This window comes from Petaurus breviceps, unplaced genomic scaffold (genome assembly GCF_028583685.1).
Source record: "Petaurus breviceps papuanus isolate PSGF00001 unplaced genomic scaffold, PetGlider_PUasm1.0 90681, whole genome shotgun sequence".
NCBI classification, from domain to species: Eukaryota; Metazoa; Chordata; class Mammalia; order Diprotodontia; family Petauridae; genus Petaurus; species Petaurus breviceps.
The window spans coordinates 622,781-649,825 of record NW_027187307.1 but is presented as its reverse complement, the minus strand read 5'-3'; the positions used below and the strand labels follow the sequence as shown (position 1 = coordinate 649,825).

The 27,045-nt window shown below is 39.7% G+C and overlaps 1 protein-coding gene across 1 annotated transcript in view; it reads left to right on the top strand.

The window, feature by feature from the left end:
* The window catches only part of TRPC5 (transient receptor potential cation channel subfamily C member 5), an 80,122-nt gene that overhangs the window by 33,520 nt on the left and 19,557 nt on the right, over nt 1-27,045 (top strand). Inside the window, exons 6-7 of the mRNA XM_069065285.1 lie at nt 25,275-25,481; nt 25,680-25,721. Of these exons, the coding sequence (XP_068921386.1) occupies nt 25,275-25,481; nt 25,680-25,721 (249 nt within the window). The remainder of the gene's footprint in view (nt 1-25,274; nt 25,482-25,679; nt 25,722-27,045) is intronic.

The following is a 27,045-nucleotide window of genomic DNA, read 5'->3' as shown; positions in this document are numbered from 1 at the left end:
GGAGAAAAGGAGAGATAAAAAGAGGGGGAAAGAACATAGGAGAGAAGAAGGGAAAGGAAAAGAAGAGAGGGGAGAGAGCTGAGGAGAGGAAGGGGGAAAGAGGAGAGGAAGAGAGTTGAGAGAAGAGAGGGAAGAAAAGAGAGAGCAGAAAGGAGAGGGGAGAAATGAGAGGAGAGAAAAGAAGGAAGAGAACAGAGAGAAGAAAGGAGAGGAAAAGAGTGGAGAGAAGAAGAGAGAGGAGAGGAGAAGAGGAGAGAATAGAAGAGGAGAGTAGAGGGTAGTAGAGAGGAAGACAGTGGAGAGGAGTGCAGAAGAAAGGGGAAAGAGGGGAGAGAAGAAAGAGAGGAGAGAAGAGGGGATGAGAGTGAGTGGAGAGGACAGGAGGATAGGAGAGCAGAAGAAAAGGTAGGAAAGAGCAGAGAAGAAGAGAGAGGAGTGAGGAGAAGAGTGGAGAATAGAAAGGGAGGGGAGGGGAGACAAGAGAGAGGGGAGAGAAAAGAAGAGCAGATGGGAGGAGAAACTAGAGGGAGGAGAAGAGAGGACTAACAGGTTGTGTTTGTCCTTGGTTCTTGAAGAGGACTATGACATCAGGGAGATGATGACATCATCAACATTATACAAAGATTTTGCTTTAATTTTATTAATAACAAACAACAAAAGACGGGATGGGCTGTGTAAATATAATAATATCAAATAGTATACAGAGAACAGATTATATGAAACATTGTCTATAATAAATGTCAGTTTCCAGAGGAAATGAAGTTGACTTTGTTCTGAGTGAGGGAGGGCTGTTCAAAGTCACCAGCCTCACTTTCTCCTCCAGAGCCATCTGGGTCCATTGGCCAGATATCTATCAGGATGACTAGAGATGACCCATGACCCAGGATGTAGCAGGAGCCCTGGTCCTTTTAAGCTAAGGTCTTTTCAGGCTCTCTCACTGTAAGACACAGAAGCATCATCTCATCCAGCTGTCTGATTCTGTCTGATGGAGTTCTCTGGCCTAGGTGTGTTGTCAGCACAGTTCTCTGGCTCAACTCACTTGTACAAATTCTCTTCATTGCTAAACATTTTTTACAGAATTTTTCTTAAGATTTTAAATTTAATTTGACAATAACCAGGTCAAAGAATGAAAGTTAGCTCAAACCTTATTTCTCTATTATTAGAAAATGAAATTTGGAACCTTTTAGACCAGGGATTTTACAATTTTGGGTTGGCCAATTGTCATGTATGTGTGTGTGTATGTGTGTATATATAAGAAACTCAGATACAGCACCTCCAATTCATGTAAAATGGGACTCTGAACAAACTCTGGAGCTACAGAACCCACAAAATGACATAGAGAAACTAACCTCCACTGAAGACAGCCTGGCAGACCGGCAGGAATTGGCCAGTGCAGTGCTCTGGGAGCCGAGCCCACCTCCACGCCAAGGCTTTAGCCCCAGGGCGGGTGTGACCAGCCACCAGCCACAGGGACTCCACAGCACCAACAGCTGTGGCCGTTTCCAGATTTATCAACACATAGATGCTAAGGACAAAGTGAGAGGTCAGTGCAGTGTGGACTTTGGGACCCAGTAGTTGGGAGTGCATCTGCTTTTACCTCTGGGGAGAGGAGCCACTGAGGGCTGCAGTGCAGCCACCGCCACGTGGCTGCTTCAGCTCCTGGCCTGCAGAGTGTAGGGGGACCAAGTGACCAGTCTGAGGGGTAATCGCTCTTGCTTTAACCTGCTTGGGTCTGGATTGTGGTTTAGGGTGGAGGTCCTGGGGTATGTGTCCAGCTTGCCAGAGCATTTGGAGACCTCAGAGAGGGCACCCATCTAACACCTCCAGCAGCTGAGAAAACCCCAGCATTTGGGACGAAAGCTCCCCTGTCTGGTGGCAGAGTCCTACTGTGGCAAAAAGCCCAGGGGTCAAGTGACTGAGGGGTGACATGACCAGGCAAAGGAAACAAAGCAGACAAAAGATTCCAACATTAGACTCCTATATTGGGGACAAAAAGGAACAAAGCATGGAACAGGAGGAAGACAGTGAAGTCAGAACTTCTGCACCAAAAGCTTCAAAGGAAAATACGAGCTGGTTACAGGCCACAGAGGACCTTAAGAAGCATGCAAGAAAATGATGAAATGAGAGTCAACAGCCTGACTGAGGAAAATAACACCTTAAAAAACAGACTGACTCAAATGGCAAAAGAGGCTCAAAAAGGCAATGAGGAGAAGAATGCCTTAAAAAGCCAAATTTGCCAGATGGAAAAAGAATCTCAAAAGCTCACTGAGGAGAATCACTCCTTCAGAATTAGATTGGAGCAAATGGAAGCTAATGACTTTATGAGAAATCAAGATGCTGTTAAACAGATCCAAACAAATGAAAGAATAGAAGGCAATGTGAAATATCTCATGGGAAAAACCACTGACCTGGAAAATAGATCCAGGAGAGATCATTTAAAAATTATTGGACTACCTGAAAGCCATGAACAAAGAAAGAACCTCGAAATCATCCTCCAAGAAATTCTCAAGGAAAACTGCCCTGATGTTTTAGAACCAGAGGGAAAAAAAGAGGTTGAAAGAATCCACAAATCACCTCCTGAAAAAGATCCCAAAAAGAAAACTCCTAGGAATATTATAGCCAGGTTCCAAACTTCCCAGATCAAGGAGAGAATATTATAAGCAGCCAGGAAGAAACAATTTGAATATTGTGGAAACACAATCAGGATAATTCAGGATCTGGCAGCTTCTACACTGAGTGATCGAAGGGCTTGGAATATGATACTGTGGAGGGCAAAGGAGCTGGGATTAAAACCAAGAGTCACCTACCCAGCAAAACCGAGTATCATGTTTCAGGGGAAAATATGGTCATTCGATGGAATAGAGGACTTTCAAGCATTCTTGATGAAAAAAAACAGAGTTGAATAGAAAATTTGACATTCAGATACAAGAAGCAAGAGAAGCAGGAGAAGGTAAACAGGGAAAAGAAATCATAAGGAACTTATCAAAGCTGTACTATTAACATTCCTACATGGAAAAATGATCATTGTAAATTATGAAACTTTTCTCAGTATGAAAATAGTTGAAGGGAATAGAAATATATTTACATATGAGGGTATATGGGTATATGAACACATGTGTGAATATATGTATATGTTTTACAGGTATACATAGATAGAGGGCACAGGATCAATTTAATAGGAAAGGATGATACTTAAAAGGTGAAATTAAGAGGTGAGAGAGGAATATAATGAGAGGAGATGGGGAGAGACAGAATAGGGTAACCTATCTCATATAGAAGAGGCAAGAGAAAATGGTTACAATGGAGGGGAAGAATAGGAAGGCAAAAGGGAATGGGTCAACCTTATTCTCATTGAATTTGGCTCGGGGAGGGAATGAAATACACAATAAGGTATCTCACCCTACAGGAGAGTAGGGGGGAAGGGGATGAGAGGGGGGATGATGGAAGCGAGGGTAGGCTGGGGGAGAGGGAAGTTGGAAGCACCCACTTTTGAAAAGGGACAGGATCAAAGTAGAGAATAGAACAAGTGGGAGGTGGGAGAGGAGGGAGGGAAATATAGTCAGTCTTTTACAACATATCTACTATGTTAATGTTTTGTATTAGCTACACATGTACAACCTATACTGAACTGCTTATCTTCCCAGTAAGGGTGAGTGACAAGGGAAGAAGGGAATTAATCTGGAATTCAAAGTTTTAAAATCAAATGTTTAAATATATATATATATTATTCTATTTTACATATAATTGAGAAATAAGATATACAGGCATTGGAGAATAGAGATCCACCTTGCCCTACTGGAAAAGTCAAAGGGAGTATGGGAGAAGATATGGGAGAGAGCAGATTGGAGGAGGGGATATCCTGTGGGACTGCTATTTTGGGGCGGTGGGTAAGGGAAAAATGGGGAGAAAATTTGTAACTCAAAATCTGGTGGAAATGAATGATGTAAATCAGAAGTTAATAAAACATTTGAAAAATGAAAAAAAAGAAACTCAGATACAAACTGAAAATTGGAATCCAATTTTTATACTTGGCATTACTCATTCCCCCATTAGGCGGATGAGGTTCTGCTAAGGAATTAATAACAGACCACTCTTTATAAGAAGATGGTCTCTAATGCAAAAATGAATTCATCTGAAAGTAGCCAGATTAACTATAATTGTAAAAAAAAGGTTCTGTGATGGGATATATAAATACACTCTGTAATCAATTAGAAAACAGTAAATATCAAGTTATTTATAATAAAACATTTTCAACTTCTAGCCATGTTCAAATGAATAATCTCTAACCAAAGTGGATGTTTCTAAGGCATTTCCAAGCTAGACCACAAGCCTTTCTTCTTCTAAGATAACTATCCTTTCCTTAACACAGAACTGAGGCAATTATCATACTCACCAAATAACAGAATCCTATCCTGGTCTCAAGTCTTTACGTCATTTGCCTAATTATCCTCATACCATTGTGAGAGATTAAAGACCTTAACTTACACAGAAATATATAGCTAGTAACAGATGTCCAGGCTAAATACTTAGTTGTTTAGAAAAGAAGGACTGCAATTCTAGGCCAAATAGCTCCAGTCTTATACTGCATCTTATTGTAGTAACTCAGATGTGCTCCAGTATTCATCTATAAGATAAAGATTTCATATTATATTCCTACTCATCATCTGACATGATTATAGAAATTTGCCATAAAAGAGGGACACAAGGGAAAATGTTCCCTTACTTTGGTGTCAATTCCAGGCAAAAGTTATCTAGATGGCCAATTTGCATTGAGCCCATCTAAAAATCAACTGGGTGGGATATTTTCTTTTTTTTTTTTTTTAAAGCAATCGGAGTTAAGTAACTTGCTCAAGGTTACACGGCCAGGTGTTTCTGGGTGGGTGCTAAGTGTCTGAGCCCAGATTCGATCCCCAGGTCATCCCGACTCTGGAGCCGGTGCTCTCACTCACTGTGCTACCTGGCCGCCCTTGGGTGGGATATTTTCAAGAGGAAATGTTATACGGGGGAAATTGAATCAGAAGAATCCTACTGAAGCCTCTGCCAAAAGTCATTCTCCCAGTCTTTTCCTATGAGAAGTCCACCTGCAGTTTATGTGTGTGAACTCCATAGAGTTGCCAGCATCATGAATTCATTGGCTCAGTAGTATTCCTTGATGATCATACCTGGAGTCAGGATCATAATATCAGTGACAGTCCCATAAAGTCTTAAATAGCAAGTTCCAATAATCAGAGCTTCGGGTGAATTCAGCTCTCAAGGATCATGTGTCCTAGATAACAAGTATTGGCTGTAATTTCACATTGGCCACAATAAAAGAGTCATCAAAGAAAAGTCACAGTTTCTCTAGTTATCACGAGTTATCACTAGTAGTCAGGCTGAGTGGATACTCTTTCATCCCTAAGTTCAACATTACACAAAGATTTTGCCTTAAGATGCTTAACAACAAAAGACTTGGGATGGGCTGTGTAAATCTAATAATCCCAAATTGTATACAGAGAACAGATGACATGAAAAATTGCCTATAGTAAAACATGGTCAGTTATTCACTATGTTCACATGGACATAAACACAAGACTATTGCTGTTAGAATCCCTCCGAACAATGGAGACATCTTGAAGGTGACTCTTAAGTAGTTTGCATGCATTTCTATATGTGTTCTGATCCCAGCTTAAATACCAAACATAAGTCAAATCAGATTTCCCATTAAGGTGATACCAGATAGCTCATAGATTACTATTCTTCCTGAAGTAATCTAGCATATGGAACCAGGTAGACAGCCTTCCTCTATGGGAAAATGAATTAAGAAGAGTCCAACCTTGGTTTTTCCAAGGTAATTTCCCTACATCATTCCTAGGGACAGATATTCACTACCCTTAGATGTCAGATGTCACTTCTATTGAGCTGCTGACTGCTGACGTTCCTCTTAAAGTGCCCATTTAAAGCCAGTGTAAGGATATAACCAATCTAAGAATGAAACACAGAAAGAATATTCAGGGTCTCCAGGAAAGCTGTCTCCTCAAATAAGAGTCTCACTAATTACAGTAGGTCTGGACACAGTTGTTATCCATATTCATCAGATTATTGCAATAAATTAGCTTACAAATAAAATTTACTAGGCCTTTTAAAAATCACACAAAAGGTTGTTTTTTTTACTTAAACATTCCTTCTTAAAAGTATTTCCCTTTCTTAAAAACAGCTTAATTATAGCCACTGTGTGTGATGACTGACTTTGATAGACTTGGCTCTTCTCAGCTATGCAAGGTTCTAAGACAACTCCAAAAGGCTCATGATGGAAAATGCCATCCACATCCAGAGAGAGAATTACAGAGCCTGGATACAGATCGAAGCAGACTGTTTGCTCTTTTTTGTTGTTTCTTCTTTCTCTGGGTTCAATCCATTGGTTATAATTCTTCTTTACCACATGACTAATAATAACTAATATTTTTAATATGAATGTATATGTAGAGCCTATATCAGATTGCTTGCCAACTTGGAGAGAGGGGAGGGGAGGGAGGGGAAGAAAATTTAAAACTCAAAAGTTTGTGTAAGTGAATGTTGGAAACTAAAAATCAATACATTTTTCAAAAGCTTAAAATTTATCCTACTGTTAAAAGGATAATCACTAAACTTTCATGAAGTAAATGAGTTGGAAACCTTTAAAATGACAGATCTCCTTCTCTCTTATTCAACCTTAAAGCAAAAATAAATCTTAAAAATTGGAGTTTATCTAAACTAAGTTGGTGTAAATTGTCTTTAACATAAATAAGTCCCAGAAGTACCATAACAAACCAAATAAATTCCTAATCATCATGAGATTCCTACTGACCCCTTCCCTCTAATCAAAAGATGTTTACAATGGGGAGGAGATTCAGTTTTTTCTAAGCCAAAAAGAATATACCCAATTAATTGCCTTATCACAATAACAAAGTTTACCAGGCCTTTAAAAATTTACTCAATATATTTTTCTTCCCTTCATCTTTAAGTATATCACTAGAAATCAAAAGTAATTATATGGTAGAATTCCACATAGTGAATATATAATAGTTCACTTAAACTCCTAGAAAAACAGCACTGGCCAATTGCTGTAAACCTCCAAATGAACACACACATATACATATATATGTATGTATGTATGTATTAAATGAAGTAGGTTTGAAAAGCACCCTCCCAGAAAAATTAAATGAAATCTTCCCTTTCAGAACCCAAAGTACCTACAATGGAAGGCCAGGTTCTACTGAGAGGAGAAGGCCTCATTTGTCAGTAGCATAGTTTAGAGAGTGGGCAAGCCACTGGACTAAGTATTGGGGATGCAAACATTTAAAGGCAATGCTAAGAGAATTCACACATTCTTAGGGGCCACCTCCTACATGCAACTATCCCAGATCTTCTCAATTGTTATTACTAACTCTCTACCAAACTATATTTATAAATAAATATGTAAATTTATAAATATAAATGTTTACAAAATAAATATATAAATTTATAAATGAATAAACTAAATATATTTAATTGCAAAAGAAAAAAATAAAATTACACTCCGATTTTGTGCAAGGATTCCCATGGACTCCATAGGAATTCCACCACACAGAAAATTCTTGTGCAGGGTTAACAAGAATTTATGACTAGGTGGTTCCAAGAATCCTTCTAGGTTTACAAAGGACATTTTACAAGGTCTTTTCTTTGTACAATTAATGATTTTCTTTTTTAAATACCTATGTAAATACTTGATGGGTTTTGACATTATAATAACTCCAAATATTTAGTTAACAATCTCATAATTTTCCTAAGTGATGATAGCCAGATAGTTTTGGTGAACCTTTCTCTTAAATACAGACAAAACTTGGAAGTTTATAAGTCCTTAATTATAATGTTTCAGAATATTACAGCACATGCTCAGCAGGACTGAGAGAATGCTAGCAGCTTCATTCTTTTTTTTATTTGAACAGTATAAGTTTTCATCTAACAACATCTAGATTATAAGAAAAACTGCTGATAATTTACCAGATTATACAATATAAGAGAATTTAGAAACATAACAATCAATAAACAATATCATGTATTGGAAACCAATCAGGTGGCCTTAATTCAGGTGAATATGCTTTCAAAATTACCTTCCACAGAAAATCATCCCTCTCCTCCCCATGGGCACTGTATACTGATCTAAAAACCCAAAGTTAGCAAGTATGAAGCAATGACAATCAAGACAGTTAACATCCATACTGAGTTTGCCCTGTGGCAAGCACTCTACAATTGTGGGCACCTCGCTGAGACCCTGGGATGTGGGTGCTATTATTAATACCTTATGGAACAGTAAATTGATGTTTCCCCTTAAAGCCACATGGTGACAATTCCATATAAGCTTTGCCTCAGTTTCCCAATCTCTGTGTCTTGTACCTTTCTTTGAAATTCAGCAGATAAAGAGCTGCCCTAAGCATTTGAGCCCTCCCTTCCCATCCAGCTGGGAATTTCAAGCTGCATATACTTAGCTGAAAATGCGCTGGGCTATTTTGAAATATTGAAATAAATAAAAATCCAATTTTTAAATATCCCAAGATTCAAAGTTGTGCTGCTGCTTTTGGCCAAGCGAAGAGACCTACAGGATCTCATTTCATTCCAGCTCTGGAGAGGTAAGAAACCTTCTAGCACTTTTCGAGTCACTTAAATAGTTGAATTAAAATAATAACGATTAGATAATCGAACAGTACCAGGACACATTTAAGATTTTTAGGTAATCATCACAATAACCAATGTCTTTACCATAGTCGGTATTTATATAGTGATAGATTTCATAATAATACAGATTTATCCTGAAAAGTGAGTGGACATGATTAACCAGATGATTTCTCTAACCTTACTCTCAGGCGAAAGCTGGTCAATGTCTAGTTTGTAATGGGAGCCCAGTCATTGCACTTTAACCACCCAAGTTAAGCATGGGGCTAGATCCTGAAATCTTACAGTGCTGGCACCCTAACCCAGTTACTAATTTGCTACTGATTATTATTATTTTTATTATTTTTACATCTGTCTTTTAACAGTTAAATCCATAACCCAAAAGAATTAAAGGAGAATTCACATTTCTAACAATACTTCTAGTACAACAAATTATCGAATTAATGTTAGGTATCAGCTTTATACACATTACAAATCACATAACTGGGGTAACCTGGCTTAAAACCACACAGCTAACAAGTTTCCCGATATAGTATACTAATAGTAAATAAATAAATAAATAGATGAATAAATCAATTTCACTTAAAATGAGATTAGAATAAATTGAATTACACCAAGATCCATTTTCCAAATGTTATCATACAGTAGAACCTCAACTTAGAATCTCAATGATTGAGTATTATATTTTACACAAGGGCTATTTATTCCAAGCATTTCATATTATGGGACTGACTATTTCCAGCTAAGCCACTGCCAGAGATCTTCAAAGTAGCAGTATAGAACAGATTTTAACTATAATAAATTCTGTCACACTTAGGAACAAATTCTTAGCAGATTCCACCTTCCCCTGTAACAGAAACTGCCAAGTGGAACAGGAAAGGCTTTCTGACTCCTCCGAAAAGCTTGCCTGCCTCCTTGACAGAAACATTTTTCCAAATTTCAAATCAAAAGGCATCCTCACCCTCCCTCTTGTCCTGCCACTCTTCACCTTTTAGAATCTGGAAAGAGTTAACACTTGATAATTTGCAGATTAAGACAACTGCATTTCTCTCACAATTTTCACCAACATTACTTCTAAAAACCAGCTTTGACAATGGGAATATACATTTTAAACAAATTACTGAAATCCTAAAGTGACTGCATTTAAGGCTGTGATATAAAAGTCCTGATCAAAGTGTCTTAAAAAACAAAAAAAAAAACCTTATTTTTGCAGTTTTAAACACACTGCCTTGATGTAAAAGTCCTGATATCAGCTATATTGAGGGGAGGCAGCAAAGACTGTTCTCTAGATTTAATTTAAACATGCCAACTGGCTTTAAGTGGCTCAGTAATTAACCTCACTTAAGCACTTGAGATGCCGACCTACTCCTAGGAATCAGCCCTTGCAGGCTACAGCCAAGCTCCAGGCTGCTTGGTCTGAGATGTTATCAAACTAGGAGCTGCAGTTAAAGCTTCACCAAGAGAAAATAAATCTTTTGGCATTTTTACTGAGAGAGAAAGATACCTTCTCTTCTTCCACCTCCCAAAGGAACTACTGAGAGAGTCTCAGTTCCCTTACTTAACAAGCTAATCTTAGAAATGGGGCGGGGGGAGGCAGGGGGAGTAAAAGCAGGGACTTACTTGAGTTCTCCCCCAAATACCTGTAAAAAAATGACTCTAAACAAATTCTAGAGCAGCAGAACCCATAAAATGACAGAGTGCAACAAATCTCCAGCCCAAAACAGACAGGAAAGGTCTATCCCCAGCAAGCCAGAAGAGGAACACAGACCAGACCCGGGCAAACCTGGAGCAGGGCTCAGGGCACTGGATCTCTGGCAGCTGTGGTGGTTTCTAGACTTTCCGGCCCCAGCCCTGGGGTAAGCTGAAGCTGCTGAGTCGTGGGCAAGGCTGCTTCTGGTGCTCTCCATGCACTGACATTGTGGCGATCAAACAGCTGATCACAGCGGGATTGCAGGGATCTCTTTGCTGGTGCTAAGGCAGGATTCTCTTGCTCTGCCCATGCTTGGATCTGGGTTGTAGTCCTGGGGCAAGGAGAAGCCCTGGAGTGGTGCAGCTTGTGGCAGGGCAGTAGAGAGGAAATCCTCCTGACAGTTCCAAGGCAGAAAAGAGTGCTTATGGTCATCCACAGACCAGGAGAGGAGTAAACACTTCTCCTTGGATCATAACACCTTGGAAGAACTGTAAATTTACAGGTCCTTAGAAGTATCTCTGAAAACAGCTGCACAAAACCCCTGAAGCTTGGGACAGAACACCCTCCACACTGGAAGCAGTCCTACCTTAACAAAGTCAAGTAATTGGCTGGGAAAATCAGGAAACAGTGTAAATAAAACTCAGACTATAGAATCTTACTTTGGTGACAAAGAAGATCAAAACATACAACCAGAAGAAGACAACAAAGTTAAAGCTCCCACATCCAAAACCTCCAAGAAAAATATGAATTAGTTACAGACCATGGAAGAGCTCAAAAAGGATTTTGAAAATCAAGAGAAGTAAAGGAAAAATTGGAAAGAGAAATGAGAATGATGCAAGAAAATCATGAAAAATGAGTCAATAGTTTGCTAGAGGAGACCCCCCCCCAAAAAAACTGAAGAAAATAACACTGTAAAAAACAGACTAGCCCAAATGACAAAAGAAGTCCAAAAAGCCAATGAGGAGAAGAATGCCTCAAAAAGCAGATTTGGCCAAATGGAAATGGAGGTCCCAAAGCTCACCAAAGAAAATAATTCCTTAAAAATTAGAATGGAGCAAATGGAAGCTAATGACTCTAAGAAATCAAGAAATTGCAAAACAGAATCAAAAGAATGGAAAAAATAGAAGACAATATGAAATATCTCATTGGAAAAACAAATGACCTGAAAAAAAAATCCAGTAGAGATAATTTTAAAATTATCTGACTACCTGAAAGCCATGATCAAAAAAAGAGCCTAGACATCATCTTTTAAGAAATTATCAAGGAAAACTGACCTGATATCCTAGAACCAGAGGGTAAAATAGAAATTGAAAAAATCCACAGATCACCTCCTGAAAGAGATCCCAAAAGCAAAACTCCTAGGAATATTGTAGCCAAATTCCAGAGTCCCCAGGTCAAGTACAAAGTATCACAAGCAGCCAGAAAGAAACAATTCAAGCATTGTGGAAATACAATCAGGATAAACACAAGATTTAGCAGCTTCTACATTAAGGGAATATGATATTCTGGAAGTCAAAGGAACTAGGATTAAAACCAAGAATCACCTACTCAGCAAAACTGAGTATAATCCTTCAGGGGAAAAAAAATTGACATTCAGCAAAATAGAGGACTTTCAAGCATTCTTGATGAAAAGACCAGAGCTGAATAGAAAATTTGACTTTCAAATGCAAGATCCAAGAGAAGCATGAAAAGGTAAACAGGAAAGATAAATCATAATGTACTTATTAAAGTTGAACTTTTAGGGCAGTTGGAGGGAATATATATTATAAAGAGGGGGGACAGGTACTGGGTATATATGAAGGGATGATATCTAAAAAAATAAGATTAAGGGGTAAGAGAGAGGAATGTACTGGGAGAAGGAGAAAAGTAGAGGTAGAATGGGGTAAATTATCTCACATAAAAGAGGCAAGAAAAAGCTTTTATATTGGAGGGGAAGAGGGGGAGATGAGAGGGAATGAGTGAACCTTACTCTCATCAGATTTGGCCTAAGGAGGGAATAATACACATTCAATTGGGTATGGAAATCTATCTTACCCTACAGGAAAGTAGAGAGGAAGGGAATAAAAGAGGGGGAAATGGTAGAAGGGAGGGCAAATTGTGGGAGGGGGTAGCCAGAAGCAAACACTTTTGAGGAGGGACAGGGTCAAAGGAGAGAACAGAATAAGGGGGGAGGCAAGATAGGATAGAGAGAAATATAGTTAATCATTTACAACATGACTGTTATGAAAGTGTTTTTGCATAACTACACATGTCTAACATATACTTTGCCTTCTCAATGAAGGGAGGGAAGAAGGGAAAGAATTTGGAACTCAAAAGTTTTAAAAACAAATGTTAAAAACTGTTTTTACATGCAACTGGGAAATAAGCTACACAGGAAATCTGGTATAGAAATCTATCTTGCCCTACAGGAAAATAGAATGGAAGGAGACAAAAGAAGGGGGAGGGGATAGAAGGAAGGGCAGACATGGGTAAGGAGTAATCAGAATGCATGCTGTCTTGGTGTGGGGGAGGGGAGAGATGGGGAGAAAATTTGGAACTCAAAATCTTGTGGAAGTTAACGCTGAAAACTAAAAACAAATTTATTAATGAGAAAAAAACCTCACACAGGAGTGGCTAGGTGGCGCAGTGAGTAAAGTGCCGGCCCTAGAGTCAGGAGGACCCGAGTTTGGTTCTGGCCTCAGACACTTAACACCCACACAAAGAAACCAGCCATGTGACCTTGGGCAAGTTAATTAACCCCAATTTCCCTCCAAAAAGAAAAAAGAAAAAAAAAACCTCCCACAGACAGACACAGAGACAAAGCAAAGCCTTAGTGACCCAGAAATCAAAAGTTGAGATTAAAACTTTCTTGGGTGAACTTTCTACCCTGCTTTTTTTTCAACTTCTCTGTCTACCTTTTGCTTCTGCTCAGAGACCCCCCCTAATCCTACACTTAGCCTAATTCTTCTGCCAGAAAAAAAATCCTAAGAGGGCTTCTCCCTCAAGGGCAGAATTTTTACCTAATTTGCTCCCTGAGATTTCTTAGTTTTTACAAGGGTTGTTACCTGCCTCTTTCATCCAGCCCTCTTTTTTCCCCCACTTAATATTATTCTATTTTTTTCTAATTACATGTAAAAATAGTTCTTAACATTCACTTTTATAATATTTTCAGTTCCACATTTTTTCTCCCTCCCCAAGAAGGCAAACAATCTTATATAGGTTATACATGTACAATCATATTAAACGTATTTCCACATTAGTCATGTTGTGAAAGAAGAATCAGAACAAAAGGGGAAAATCATGAGAAAAAAAGAGAGAGAATAATGAGCTTTGCTCTGCATTCAGGCTCCATGGTTCTCTCTCTGGATGTGGATGACATTTTCCATCATTAGTCTTTTGGAATTGTCTTGGATCCTTGTATCGTTGAGAAGAGCTAAGTCTATTGAAGTCCATCATCACAGTGTTGCCAGCACTGTGTACAATGTTCTCCTGGTTCTGATCACTTCACTCAGCATCACTCAGTACATGCAAATCTTTCCAGGTTTTTCTGAAGTCTGCCTGCTCATCATTCCTTATTGAATAATAGTATTCCATTACATTCATATACCATAGCTTGTTAAGCCATTCCCCAATTGATGGGCATCCCCTCCATTTCCAGTTCTTTGCTACTCACCCAGTTCTCTTACCCAGGGCTCTTAATGAAATTTTTACCTGCAAGGAATTTTAGGCCACACCCGCTTATTAACTCTTTAAAATTAATAAGAGAACTTGAATGGCCAGGCTTCTGATCTCAAAGTGGACCCCCAAATTCCTCCAACAGCTCCCTACATCTCTGCCCACTCCCCCAAAATTCAGTGGAAAAATAGGACTTCTTAAGGGGCAGCTAGGTGACACAGTGAATAGAGCACTGGCCCTGGGGTCATGGAGGACCTGAGTTCAAGTCTGGCCTCAGACACTTAACACTTACTAGCTGTGTGACCTTGGACAAGTCACTTAACACCAATTGTCCTGCCTTTCCCCCCTCCAAAAAGCAAAAAAAAAAAGGGAAAAAAGAAAGAAAAGAAAGAAAGATTGTTACCTTATGGGTAACAATCAACTCTGATTGGATAACGCAACAGAGAAAAAGAAAAATAGTTAAAGAAAGGAAAAGAAAGAGAAAAAAGATACAGAGAGAGGAATAAGAATTTAAGAAGCACCTACTGGCCAGGCACTATGCTAAGCACTTTTTTAAAAAGCAGCTCATTTGATCCTTCCAACAATCCTGCAAAGTAGGTGCTATTATGATCCCAATTTTACAGATGAGGGAACTGGGGCAGACAGAGGTGAAGTGTCTAGGATCACAGAGATAGCAAGGGAGGGGAAGGGAAAAAACTGAAAGAAAAATTTGAGAGTCCAACCCATATATGAAAGGAAGGTGGTATCCAGTCTTTTCTTGGAGACCTCCGAGAAGGGGGAGGTCTCCAGCCCCCCAGGTGGTCTCACCAAATGAACCTGACATCAAAGCTAATTAACCTTTCTGCCATGCCTTGATGTCACTCGGGATTCTGCCCTTTGGATCAGACAGAACAAGCGTAATACTCCCCTTTCCTCTGCTCTCAGTCTGCCTTGAGTCTTCTCTTCTCTATGCCCAACATGGGATTTTCCCATGGTATGGAGCCTTCTCTGTCTTGCTTGTCCTCCTTTGGATATTCTCTGACATAACGATGTCCTTCTTAAAACATGATGCTGAGACTGATCTCCAGATGGGGTCTGATGAGGACAGAGTACAGTAGGACTGCCATCTCCCTATTCTGGAGGCTCTGCTCTGATTAATGCAGCCTAAGGTCCTATGATATTTTTTTTTTGGCTACAATATCACATACCCCTGACTCCTATTAGTCCACTAAAACCCCTAGATCTTTTTCGGAACCATTGTTCTGAAAAAAATCCATGCTCTCTCCCCCATATCATAGCTCTAAAGGTGATTTTTTTTTGCACCTAAGTACAAGACTTTACATTTATCCCTAATGAATTTCATCTTATTAGATTCAGCTTAGTGATCTAACCTACCAAGATCCTTGTGGATCCCTACTTCATCATCTAGGGTGTTAGTTATACCCAATAACTATGTGTCAACATATTTCATGAGCATACCTTTTATACTTTTATCCATATCACTGAACAAAATGTTAAGTAGCCCAAGGCCAAATATGGATCACTGCTATTTTCCACTGGAGACCTCCTGCCACATGGACACTGAACCAATAATCACTATTCCGAGTTTGGTCACTCAACTAGTGGATGCCTCTGTTTTTCTTTTTTTTTTTATTTTTTAATTAATTTGTTTGTTTCCTTTTAGTTTACGGAATTCAATTCCACAATTCCTTGAGTTTCATATTTTGTCCCCCTCCCTCCCCTCCCCCTCCCCATGGCAGCATATAGTCAAGTATAGGATCTGTAAATACTTTCACATTATACATTAGTCAGGTTATAAAGACGGATTGTATCAGATGGAATGAAAAATGGTAAAGAGGACATAAAACCAAACAAAAAGATCAGGTATTTTGCTTCCACCTGGATATAAACTCAGTTCTTTCTAGTTCTTTCTCTGGATGCACATATTTCTCTCCATCATGAGTCTTTTGGGATTGACTTATATCACTGCATTGCTGAGAAGAGTCCAGTCTATCAAAGTTGGTCATCACACATACGTTGTGTCTGTAATTGTGTATAAATTTCTCCTGGTTCTACTCTTCTCACTCAGCATAAGTTTGTACAAGCCTCTCCAGGTAAATATTAAGACCGTCTACAATAGTATTCCATAACATGCATATACCACAACTTGTTCGGCCATTCCCCAATTGATGGGCACCCCCTTAATTTCCAATTCTTTGCCACCACAAAAAGAGCTGCTATAAACATTTTGTATATATGGGTCTTCCTCCCACTTATATGATCTCTTTCAGATATAACCCTAAGAGTGGTATTGCTGGGTCAAAGGATATGAAAGTATTTATAGCCCTTTGGGCATAATTCCAGATTGCTCTCCAGAAAGGCTGGATCAGTTCACAACTCCACCAGCAATGCATTAGTGTTCCAATTTGCCCACATCCTCTCCAGTATTTGTCATTTTCCTGTTTTGTCATCTTAGCCAGTCTGACTGGTGAGATGTGGTACCTCGGAGTTGTTTTGATTTGCATTTCTCTAATTAATAGTGATTTAGAGCATTTCTTCATGTGCTTATAGATATCTATAATTTCTTTCTCTGAAAATTGCCTGTTCATATCCTTTGACCATTTATCAATTGGGGAATGACTTGTATTCTTATAAATTTGACTCAATTCTCTGTATATTTTAGAAACGAGTCCTTTGTCAGAGACATAGGTTGTAAAGATTCTTTCCCAATTTCCCACCTCCCTCTTAATCTTGGTTACATTGGCTTTGTTTGTACAGAAGTTTTTCAATTTCATGTAGTCAAAATTATCCATTTTACATTTTATAATGTTCTCTAATTCTTGTTTAGTCATAAAGTCTTTCCCTCTCCACAAATCTGACAGGTAAACTATTCCTTGTTTTACGAGACTGCTTACAGTATCAACCTTTATACCTAGATCATGCACCCATTTAGACTTGATTTTGGTATATGGTGTTAGATAATGGTCTATGCCCAGTTTCTGCCATACTATATTCCAGTTTTCCCAGCAGTTTTTGTCAAATAGTGAGTTCTTATCCCAAAAACCAGGGTCTTGGGGTTTTATCGAACAATAGATTACTATAGTCATTGAGTGACTTCTGAATCTCGTGTGCCTAATCTATTCCATTGATCCACTACTCTATTCCTCAGCCAGTACCAAGTAGTTTTGATGACTGCTGCTTTATAATACAGATTGAAATCTGGTATAGCTAGTCCATCTTCCCTAGCATTTCTTTTCATTAATTCCCTTGATATTCTGGACTGTTTATTCTTCCAAATGAATTTTGTTACTATTTTTTCTAGCTCTATAAAGTAGTTTTTTGGTAAATTAATTGGTACGGCACTAAATATATAATTTAATTTAGGTAAAATTGTCATTTTTATTATATTAGCTCGACCCAGCCACGAACAATTGATATTTTTCCAATTAGTTAGATATGACTTTATTTGTGTGAAAAGTGTTTTGTAGTTGTGGTCATATAGGTCCTGGGTTTGTTTTGGCAGGTAGATTCCCAAATATTTTATAATGTCTACAGTAACTTTAAGTGGGATTTCTCTTTCTATATCTTGCTGTTTAATTTCATTGGAAATATATAGGAATGCTGAGGATTTATGTGGGTTTATTTTATATCCTGCAACTTTGCAAATTTATTTATTGTCTCAAGTAGTTTCTTACTTGATTCTCTAGGATTCTCTAAGGATATCATCATATCATCTGCAAAGAGTGATAGCTTGGTCTCTTCTTTGACTAATTTAATTCCTTTGATTTCTTTTTCTTCTCTAATTGCAACTGCTAACATTTCTAGTACCAGATTGAATAAGAGGGGCGATAGTGATCACCCCTGATCTTTTGGGAAATGCTTCTAGCTTCTCCCCATTACATATAATACTTGCTGATGGCTTTAAATAGATGCTCCCTATTATTTTAAGGAAGTCTCCATTTATTCCTATTCTTTCTAATGTTTTTAATAGGAATGGATGTTGTATTTTGTCAAAAGCCTTTTCTGCATCTATTGAGATGATCATGTGGTTTCTGATAGGTTTATTGTTGATATGATCAATTATACTGATGGTTTTCGTAATATTAAACCATCTTTACATTCCTGGAATAAATCCTACCTGATCGAAGTGTATTATTCTTGAGATAAGTTGCTGTAGTCTTTTGGCTAGTATTTTATTTAGAATTTTTGCATCTATATTCATGAGGGAGATTGGTCTATAATTTTTTTCTCTGTTTTATCTCTTCCTGATTTAGGTATCAGTACCATATTTGTGTCATAAAAAGAATTTGGTAGGACTCCTTCTTCACTAATTTTCCCAAATAGTTTGTAGAGTATCGGAATCAATTGTTCTTGAAATGTTTGATAGAATTCACTAGTGAATCCATCTGGCCCTGGAGATTTTTTCCTAGGGAGTTGACTGATGGCTTGTTCAATTTCTTTTTCTGAGATGGGGTTATTTAAGTAATTTACTCCCTTTTCAGTTAATCTGGGCAACTTGTATTTTTGTAAATATTCATCCATTTCCCTAAGATTGACAAATTTATGTGCATACAATTGGGAAAAATAATTTCTAATTATTGTTTTGATTCCCTCTTCATTGGAGGTAGATTCGCCCTTATCATTTTTGATACTCATCATTTGGTTTTCTTCTTTTTTTATCATATTGACTAAGGGTCTATCGATTTTGTTGGTTTTTTTCATGAAACCAGCTCTTAATTTTATTTATTAATTCAATAGTTTTCTTAATTTCAATTTTATTAATCGCTCCTTTGGTTTTCAATATGTCTAATTTAGTATTTAATTGGGGATTTTGAATTTGTTTTTTTTTTCTAGGTTTTTCAATTGCATGCCCAATTTGTTGACCTCCCTTTTCTCTAATTTAATAAAGTATGCACTCAGGGATATAAAACTTCCCCTAAGAACTGCCTTTAATGCATCCCACAGATTTTGGTATGTTGTCTCATTATTATCATTCTCTTGAAATGAAATTACTGATTGTTTCTATAATTTCTTTTTTGACCCACTCATTCTTTAGGGTTAAATTGTTTAATTTCCAATTAGTTTTTTGGACTGTCTTTCCATGGCCCTTTATTACATATAATTTTTATTGCTCATGATTCTCATGATCTGAGAAGGATGCATTTAATATTTCTGCCTTACTGCATGGAATTGTGAGGTTTTTATGCCCTAGAACGTGGTCAATTTTTGAATATGTGCCATGAACCGCTGAGAAGAAAATATATTCCTTTTTATCTCCATTCAGTTTTCTCCAGAGATCTATCATACCTATCCTCTCAAATCCTGTTCACCTCCTTAACTTCTTTCTTGTTTATTTTGAGGTTAGATTTATCAAGTTCAGAGAGGGGGAGATTAAGGTCTCCCACTAGTATAGTTTTGCTATCTCTTTCTTCCACTAATTCCTTTACCTTCTCATCTAGGAATTTGGATGCTATACCACTTGGTGCATATATGTTAAGTAATGATATTGCTTCATTCTTGATGGTGCCTTTTAACAGGATATTGTTTCCTTCCTTATCTCTTTTAATTAGGTCAATTTTTGCTTTTTCTTTATCTGAGATAAGGATTGCTACCCCTGCTTTTTTTACTTTAGCTGAGGCATGATATATTTTACTCCAGCCTTCTACCTTTACCCTGTGTGTATCCCTCTGTTTCAGATGTGTTTCTTGTAAACAGCATATTGTAGGATTATGATTTCTAATCCATTCTGCTATCCATCTCCATTTTATGGGAGAGTTCATTCCATTCACATTTACAGTTATGATTGTTATCTGTTTCTTTCCCTCCATCCTATTCCGGCCCCTGTTATTGTTCATATTTTTCCTTCTCCCTTCTCCCTTCCCCCCCTTAATAGTTTTCCTTTTGACCACCACCTCCCTCAGTATTCCCTTATCGGCCCCCCTCCCTTTTCCTCCCATTTCCCCTTACTTTTTCCCTCCCTACTAACCATTCCCCCCCTTTTGTATCCCTTTCCCCCTCCTACTGCCTGTAGGATATTTTTATACTTAATGAAGTATGTTATTTCTTCTTCGCACCAAGAGTGACAGGAACAAATCTCATGCAAAGCTCCTCTCCCTCCCCTCTTTCCCTCTAAAATGATACTTTTTGGGGTTTCTTCTCCATAGATTCCTATGCTTAATTGGTTGTTATTCCCTCCTTGCACCAGAACCAATGAGGAAAAAGCTCATATGATTCCCATCTCCCTCCCTTCCTTTCCTCTGCTATACAGTTTTTCTGCCTCTTTGTGTGGCATAATTTACCCTTTTCCACTTCATTCATTCCCTTTCTTCCATTGCAGTCCCTTTGTAGCCCTTTATAAGTTGTTTTTAATCATCATTTTATGTATTCTATACTCACTCTACTTGTCTATAACCAGTTTGCTCTTATCAAATAGCAGGGTGTGTGTGTGTGTGTTTTCCTTGTTTACCTTTCTAAGTCACTGTTGCATCTCGTAATTGGAGGTTGAATTTTCCATTGAGTTCTGGCTTTTTTATCAAGAAGGTCTGGAACTCTGTTATATCGTTGAATGACCATCTCTTTGCCTGGAAGAATATGTTCAGTCTCGCTGGGTATGTGATCCTTGGTTGTAACCCAAGCTCTTTTGCCTTCCGGAAAATTGTATTCCATTGCCTCCGATCTTTCAGTGTAGAGGCTGCCAAATCCTGTGCAATCCTCACTGTGGATCCTTGATATTTAAATTGTTTCTTTCTGGCCGCTTGAAGTATTTTCTCTTTTATCTGGTAGTTCTGGAGTTTGGCCACAACATTTCGAGGACTTTTCAGTTTGGGATCTCTTTCAGCAGGTGTCCGGTGGATTCTCTCAATTTCTATTTTACCCTCAGGTTCTAGTATCTCAGGGCAGTTTTCCTTAATGAACTCTTGGAGAATGTTGTACTGGCTCATTTTTTCATCATAATTTTCTGGTAGGCCTATGATTCTCAGATTATCTCTCCTAGATCTGTTTTCCAGGTCAGTTATTCTTCCATTCAGATATTTTACCTCTTTTTTCTAATTTTTCATTCTTGTTGTTTTGTTTGACTAATTCTTGGTTCCTCATAGAGTTATTTGTTTCAATTTGGTTGATTCTAGTTTTTAGCAAATCATTTTCCTTGGTTAATTTTTGGAGCTCCTTTTCCATATCATACACTTTTCTTTTTAGAGAGATGTTTTCTTCATTATAATGTTTTTCTAATTCTACTATTTTGGTTTTGAGAGAATTATTCATTTTGTTTAGTCATATCTCTCTCATTTGGTTTTCAAAGTTCCTTTTGATCTCATCTAGGAGAGCCTTCTGTGCTTGGGATCCATTCCCTGTTGATGTTTCAGCTGTGGGTGTGGAGTCCACATTGTCTCCCTCTGAGTTTGGTTCCTCCCTCTGAGGATAGTAGGACTCCAAAGTCTTTGTAGCCTGCTTTACTCATTTTGAGGCAGGGCCCTAGCCACTCCCTTCCTCTAGGGATCCCAAGCCTTTACTGTAGAGGGTTTTGCCCTGGGGCAAGAGTTACTATGTTTTCAGGGGGGGAGGGGTTTGGAGCAGGTGAGGTTCACTCTGTCATCCTGGTCTTCAGAGGTCCTGATAGGGGCTTTTTTTTTTTTAATTTCTGGGCTATGAAGTGGTAGCCCCAGGAGTATTTGCTCTCTGGGACAGGGGCCCCTGTATTTGCTTCTTACCTTGCTATTTACAGTCCCAGCCCTTTGGTGATAGGCCTGGTAGTGGCCCTTGTGGTTGGTGGGACAACTTGCCCTCCGAGTTGATCAGGCCCCTTCCAGGCTTGCCTCTGCATCTCTGCTTCTGTTTTTCTTAGGAAAAGGGGGAAAGAGGTACAGAAAAGACGGGGGGAAAGGGGGGTAGCTAAGTGGCACAGTGAATAGAGCACTGACTTTGGAGTCAGGAGGACCTGAGTTCAAATCCGGCCTCCAGACATTTAACACTTACTGGCCGTGTGACCTTGGACAAGTCACTTAACCCCAAATGCCCTGCCCTCCCCCTCCAAAAAAATCAAAAAAAGAGAGTGAGAAAGAGAGAAAGGTATAAAAGGGAAAGATGGAAAAGGAAGGAGAAACAGAAAGAGAAAAGAGGGCAACTTTTTGTTTCATTTAAAGAAGAAAAAGAGAAAATAGATAAAAAGAAGACTTGTTTCTTTTTGAGGAATGGTAAGAAACAGAAGCATAAGAAAAAGAGTAAAAGGGAAAGAAAGAAAAATACAGGATCAGAGAAACAAAAAGGACAAAACGAAATCCCAGCCTGTGGCCAGCTCATCTGACCAACAAAAAGTCCAGAATCCTGGCTAGAACGTGTCAAGGCCAAGGACTTTGTCCCTTCCATTGGCTGAGTGGCCTTGTCTCCACCCTGCCACTTCCTGCTCCAATTGTCTTTTAGCTATGGTTTCTGCCTCAGCACCCCCTCCCGACAGCCCATAGGAAATCCTAGATGTAGAACCAGAAGGAATTGTTCAAGTTGTCGGTCTTCATACAGTAAAGGCGGACACCCAAAGTCCACTCTGGTGAAGGACCTGCTGCCCAGTCTCATCGGAAGGTTGGGGTCCTTTTAGACCAGGTCTTCTTTCCTCTTTTGTGTCATGGACCTCTCTGGTATAGCCTATGGATTCCCTCTCAGAATAATATTTTTCCCCACTTAATAGTATTTTTTTCCAATTACACATAAAGTTAGTTTTCAACATTCACTTTTTTAAGATTTTGAGTTCCAAATTTTTTCTCCATCCCCTGCTCTTCTCCCCCTCCCTGAGACGGCAAGCAATGTGATATAGGTTATACGTGTAAAACCATATTAAACATATTTCCACATTAGTCATGTTGCAAAAGAAGAATCAGAGCAAAAGGGAAAAAACACAAGAAAAAACAAAGAGAAAAGAGTATGCTTTGATCTGTATTCAGACTCCATTGTTCTTTCTCAGAATAATATTATTAAATGCATAAAATTAAATGCAGTCATACAAAGGAAACCCACTATGGTAAGATATGGTGATAACATTCTTAAAACCAAGTTGGCAGCCTCCAGGCTCAGAACTGCACAAAGTCTGTGTTCGCCTCGGTCCAAGCTTTGCGTGCCCTCCTCCGGCTCTCACAAAATCTGGCGATCTCTTAGTTCTTCCTCAGCAGCCCCAATCTCCAAATTCTGCCCTTTCCTCTGACTCTCAACCTCCTCTCTCCTCTTTGCATTCTAGAGCAGCCCACATGGGCGACGCTTCTTTGGATGCTAGTGCTTTCTTAGCTCAGCTATCTAGCAGTCTCTCTCAGAAGAAACAAGGAAGGAAGCATTTCTCAATTGCCCCCACGCACCACTAACTGCACCATCATAAGATACCCACATACACGAGACAGAAACAGACATAGAGGAAGATCTCAGCACTCCGGCACAGGAGAAGAGGAGGGAGGAAGCATGTCTATAACTCAACACAAGCCCTGTCTACATATGGGCCTTGTACCCAATCCCACCAGTCCCATACCACAATTGCCGAGTGATGTGTTGCCCCAAAGAGCTTTAAAGATGTGGTTCAAAGTTTGACTGAAGTGTTCCATTGCCAATCTGAAAGGACAGTGCCAGTTACCAGATTTAGGAAAGACAGAGCAGGTTATATCATGTATGACAATCCTTTTTTGTTGGAAAGCCCTCTTCCAGAATTCTCAGCTGCCCAAGACTAGAACAACTCAGAAGGGAACAAAATATAAAAGTGCCTGGTAAGGAACAAATGGCCCATCGCTGGTGGGGGGGGGGGTCTTATTAAACTCCTGTGCAAATCCAGAGCTCTCTCTCTGAACACTGACATGCTAATGAGAAAAGAAAAGTCACTTGATCCTAAAAAAGCAAGCTTATTGGGAGGAGAAACAGGGTGGCCACCATGGTCTAGAAGACCTATGGCTACAGAAAAGACTCTGTCTCTGTAGATGAATCTATCTGGGGTTTTTGTACACATACAAGAGAAACTGCAGACTCAGAAGTGTTTCCTTTTTGGAGTAACTGCTAGATAACCCGGGTCACATTCAGTGCACAAGGATCAGACTTGGTCCTTCCTTTAAAATGCAAGAACTCACTGGGGCTGAACCCAACCTCTGACGATTATTAACCTCACATTCCTGGACAAATCATTTAAGCTCTCTGGGCCTCCATTTGCTACTCTGGAAAAACCTATCACAGCTAGCTCACAGGGTCGTTGTGAGGGTCAAGTGAGTAATGGATGATGGTAAGCACTTTGCAAAGCCATATCAGTCTTAGCTACTATGATGGTGCCTAACCCTAACTCCTGGAAGCTTGAGACTTTCTGGAGGAGATAGAATTGGTTATGAATTTGAAATAAGGAAGAAATCAATTGGCAGAAAATGGCTTTGATTTCTCCTCTCCCCATCCCACTCCCTAGTTATCTTATGAGACAATGGTCCTTAGCCTGGGAGACAATTACAGTATGGATATTAGGCTGGGACAAATGCCCAGTGGAATGCCAACACATGATTGGGGTTCTATATACTTTTTGGAAATACACAAATACAGTCTCCAACTAATGAGCTCCTTGTTTCTTGACAAACCCAGCCATTACACATGGCCTATCAAACATGCCACTTTCTCGAAATATTGCAGCACCCGAGAAACTAATTAAAAAGGGCTTAGTCACAGAACTCTACAAGACCAGACACCCAGGAAATGAAGAGACTAGGTAAATTCAGGGCTGGGAGGAGGGGAGGGAGAGTCAGACTGTATCCTCTCCCTTCTGCATAAGTCATCCGGGATTCTGGGAGATTGAACTTGGTCAGTCCCCATCTATAGAACACTAACTTGTTTCCTTTCATGAATCCTCCATGGATTTTAGCACCCACAATACAGTAAAAAGAAACTTGGCTTCAGAGTTAATGGAGCTGTGTTCAAATTCCAGCTTGGGCCAAAGGTTCCTCCCCTGGGAAGCCTAGATGATGAGTGAGGTCACTTGGAGCTCTAAAGCTGTGATATTTGGGTCTTGTGACTGTGCAGCTGGTCACATGTGACCTGGGGCAACTGAAAGTACCACAAGGTAAAGTGTTGTTCTTTATGGGACATCTCCCTTACCCCTCTCCTTCTCTCTCTCTCTCTCTCTGTCTCCCCCTCTCTCTCTGTCTCTCTCCTCCCCCCCCTCTCCCCTCTTCCTCTCTCTCCCTCTCTCACTTTCTCCCCCTCTCTCTCACTTTCTCCCCCTCTCTCTCACTTTCTCCCTCTCTTCCTCTCTCTTTCCCTCTTTTTCTCTGTCTCTGTCTCTCAGGATCATGCAGACATTGAGTGGAAATTTGCCCGGACCAAGCTCTGGATGAGTTACTTTGATGAAGGGGCCACCCTACCGCCTCCCTTCAACATCATCCCAAGCCCCAAGTCCTTCTGCTACCTTGGCCAGTGGTTCCACAGGCATTTTTATGTGAAGCGGGGCTCAACAGAAAATGGAAGGAAACATGGGAACCTGAAAATGTTCACTGTAAGGCTGTTCCTTTGGCAGGGGGGGGGGGTTAGGGCTCTGTGGTACCCTGCCCATTTCCAGGCAGCACCTGTTCTCTCTGACTTGTAACACTTTGAGTTTGTGTCCTACTGCCTTCCTTGGCCCTGGGGAGGAATTTGGCAGTTCGTGGGAGAGGGGGATTGATGGTGTAATGCCCGTGTTCATTTGTGATTCTAGGAACGCCATGCTGACAGCCTGATTCAAAATCAGAATTACCAGGTAAGGCCCTATAACATCTGGCACCATGCCAAGAACTCCTGACCAGCTCCCACAGCTTGGAAGCAACATATCTGGTTGTATAAGATCATTTCTGCCAGGAACAGGAGGCTCGAAGTGCTTGTGGGCACATCTTGGGCCTAATTTTCTCCTCCAAGTGGAGTGGCTGGGAGATTTTTCTGGTTTTGCAGTTTCAAACCTACCTTTATATTGCTCAGCAAAAATGGAATGCATGTAGAATGTAAGCATCCAGTGTGTGTGGCCAGTCCACATGGTACACACAAATTAACCCTTGTTAGACTGGATCCAGTGGAAGCTGAATAATAAAATTGGAGGCTTACTCTTCCCTACGTGGCCACCACGAACTTTGACCAAGGCAAAATGCAGATGGGGTAGAAAAGGAACTAAATGAAACTTCAGAAACAAGTTCTACATGGTCATACTTTTGGGGCAGCTAGGTAGCGAAGTGAATAGAGCACCAGCCCTGGAGTCAGGAGAACCTGAATTCAAATCCAGCCTCAGACACTTAACACAAAAACTAGTCATGTGACCTTGGGCAAGTCACTTAACCCCAATTGCCTTCCAAAAAAGCAAAAAACATGCAGATGGGAATCCAACAGCTGGAGAGTTCATCTTGGGATGCTCCAACAAGCCCAAAATAACCAGTAACTGAGCCCCATACCCATTTCCCCCCTGCCAGAGAATCATCAATTTAGAATGCTATACAAAAGGTGGGAGAATTCTGCCTCACCGAGACTTAGCACTGATTCTTCCTTTACAAAATTAGCCTTTACTTAGTTTGCAAATGGCACCATGTTGTTGGGAATAAAGGGCAAGTCTTGGAATCAGGAATCCCTGATTCATTGTGAATGAACACCCCTTAAACATTGTGACATGATTGTGATCATGGGCAGGTCATTTCACCTCTCAGTGACCCCAGGCAACTCTCTAAGCCTGTAGAGCCTAGATGTGTGCCCTGGTTACCTCAGTGGAAAGCATTTCCACAATGAAAGTTCTCTGCAGGGATCAAATGCCAGGTCCAAACCAAAAGTGAAAACTAGGCCTGGCCTCCTAAGCAAGAAAAACAGAGAAGACATTATTTTGGAGGGCTGTTTCCTCCCCATTGTTTCCACAGTTCCTTGGATAATCTTAGGCAAGAAGAATATTCCATGGGCATTAGATATCAGAGTAACAGCTTCCTTGGATTCAAACGGTGAGCACCAGTGGCAATAGCCACAGACAGGATAAGACCTAGAAGTTTTTGATTGTCCCCACTATTCTGTAAATGAAGTTGGTTTACAAAGGATGGTCCCACCGAGGACCAAAC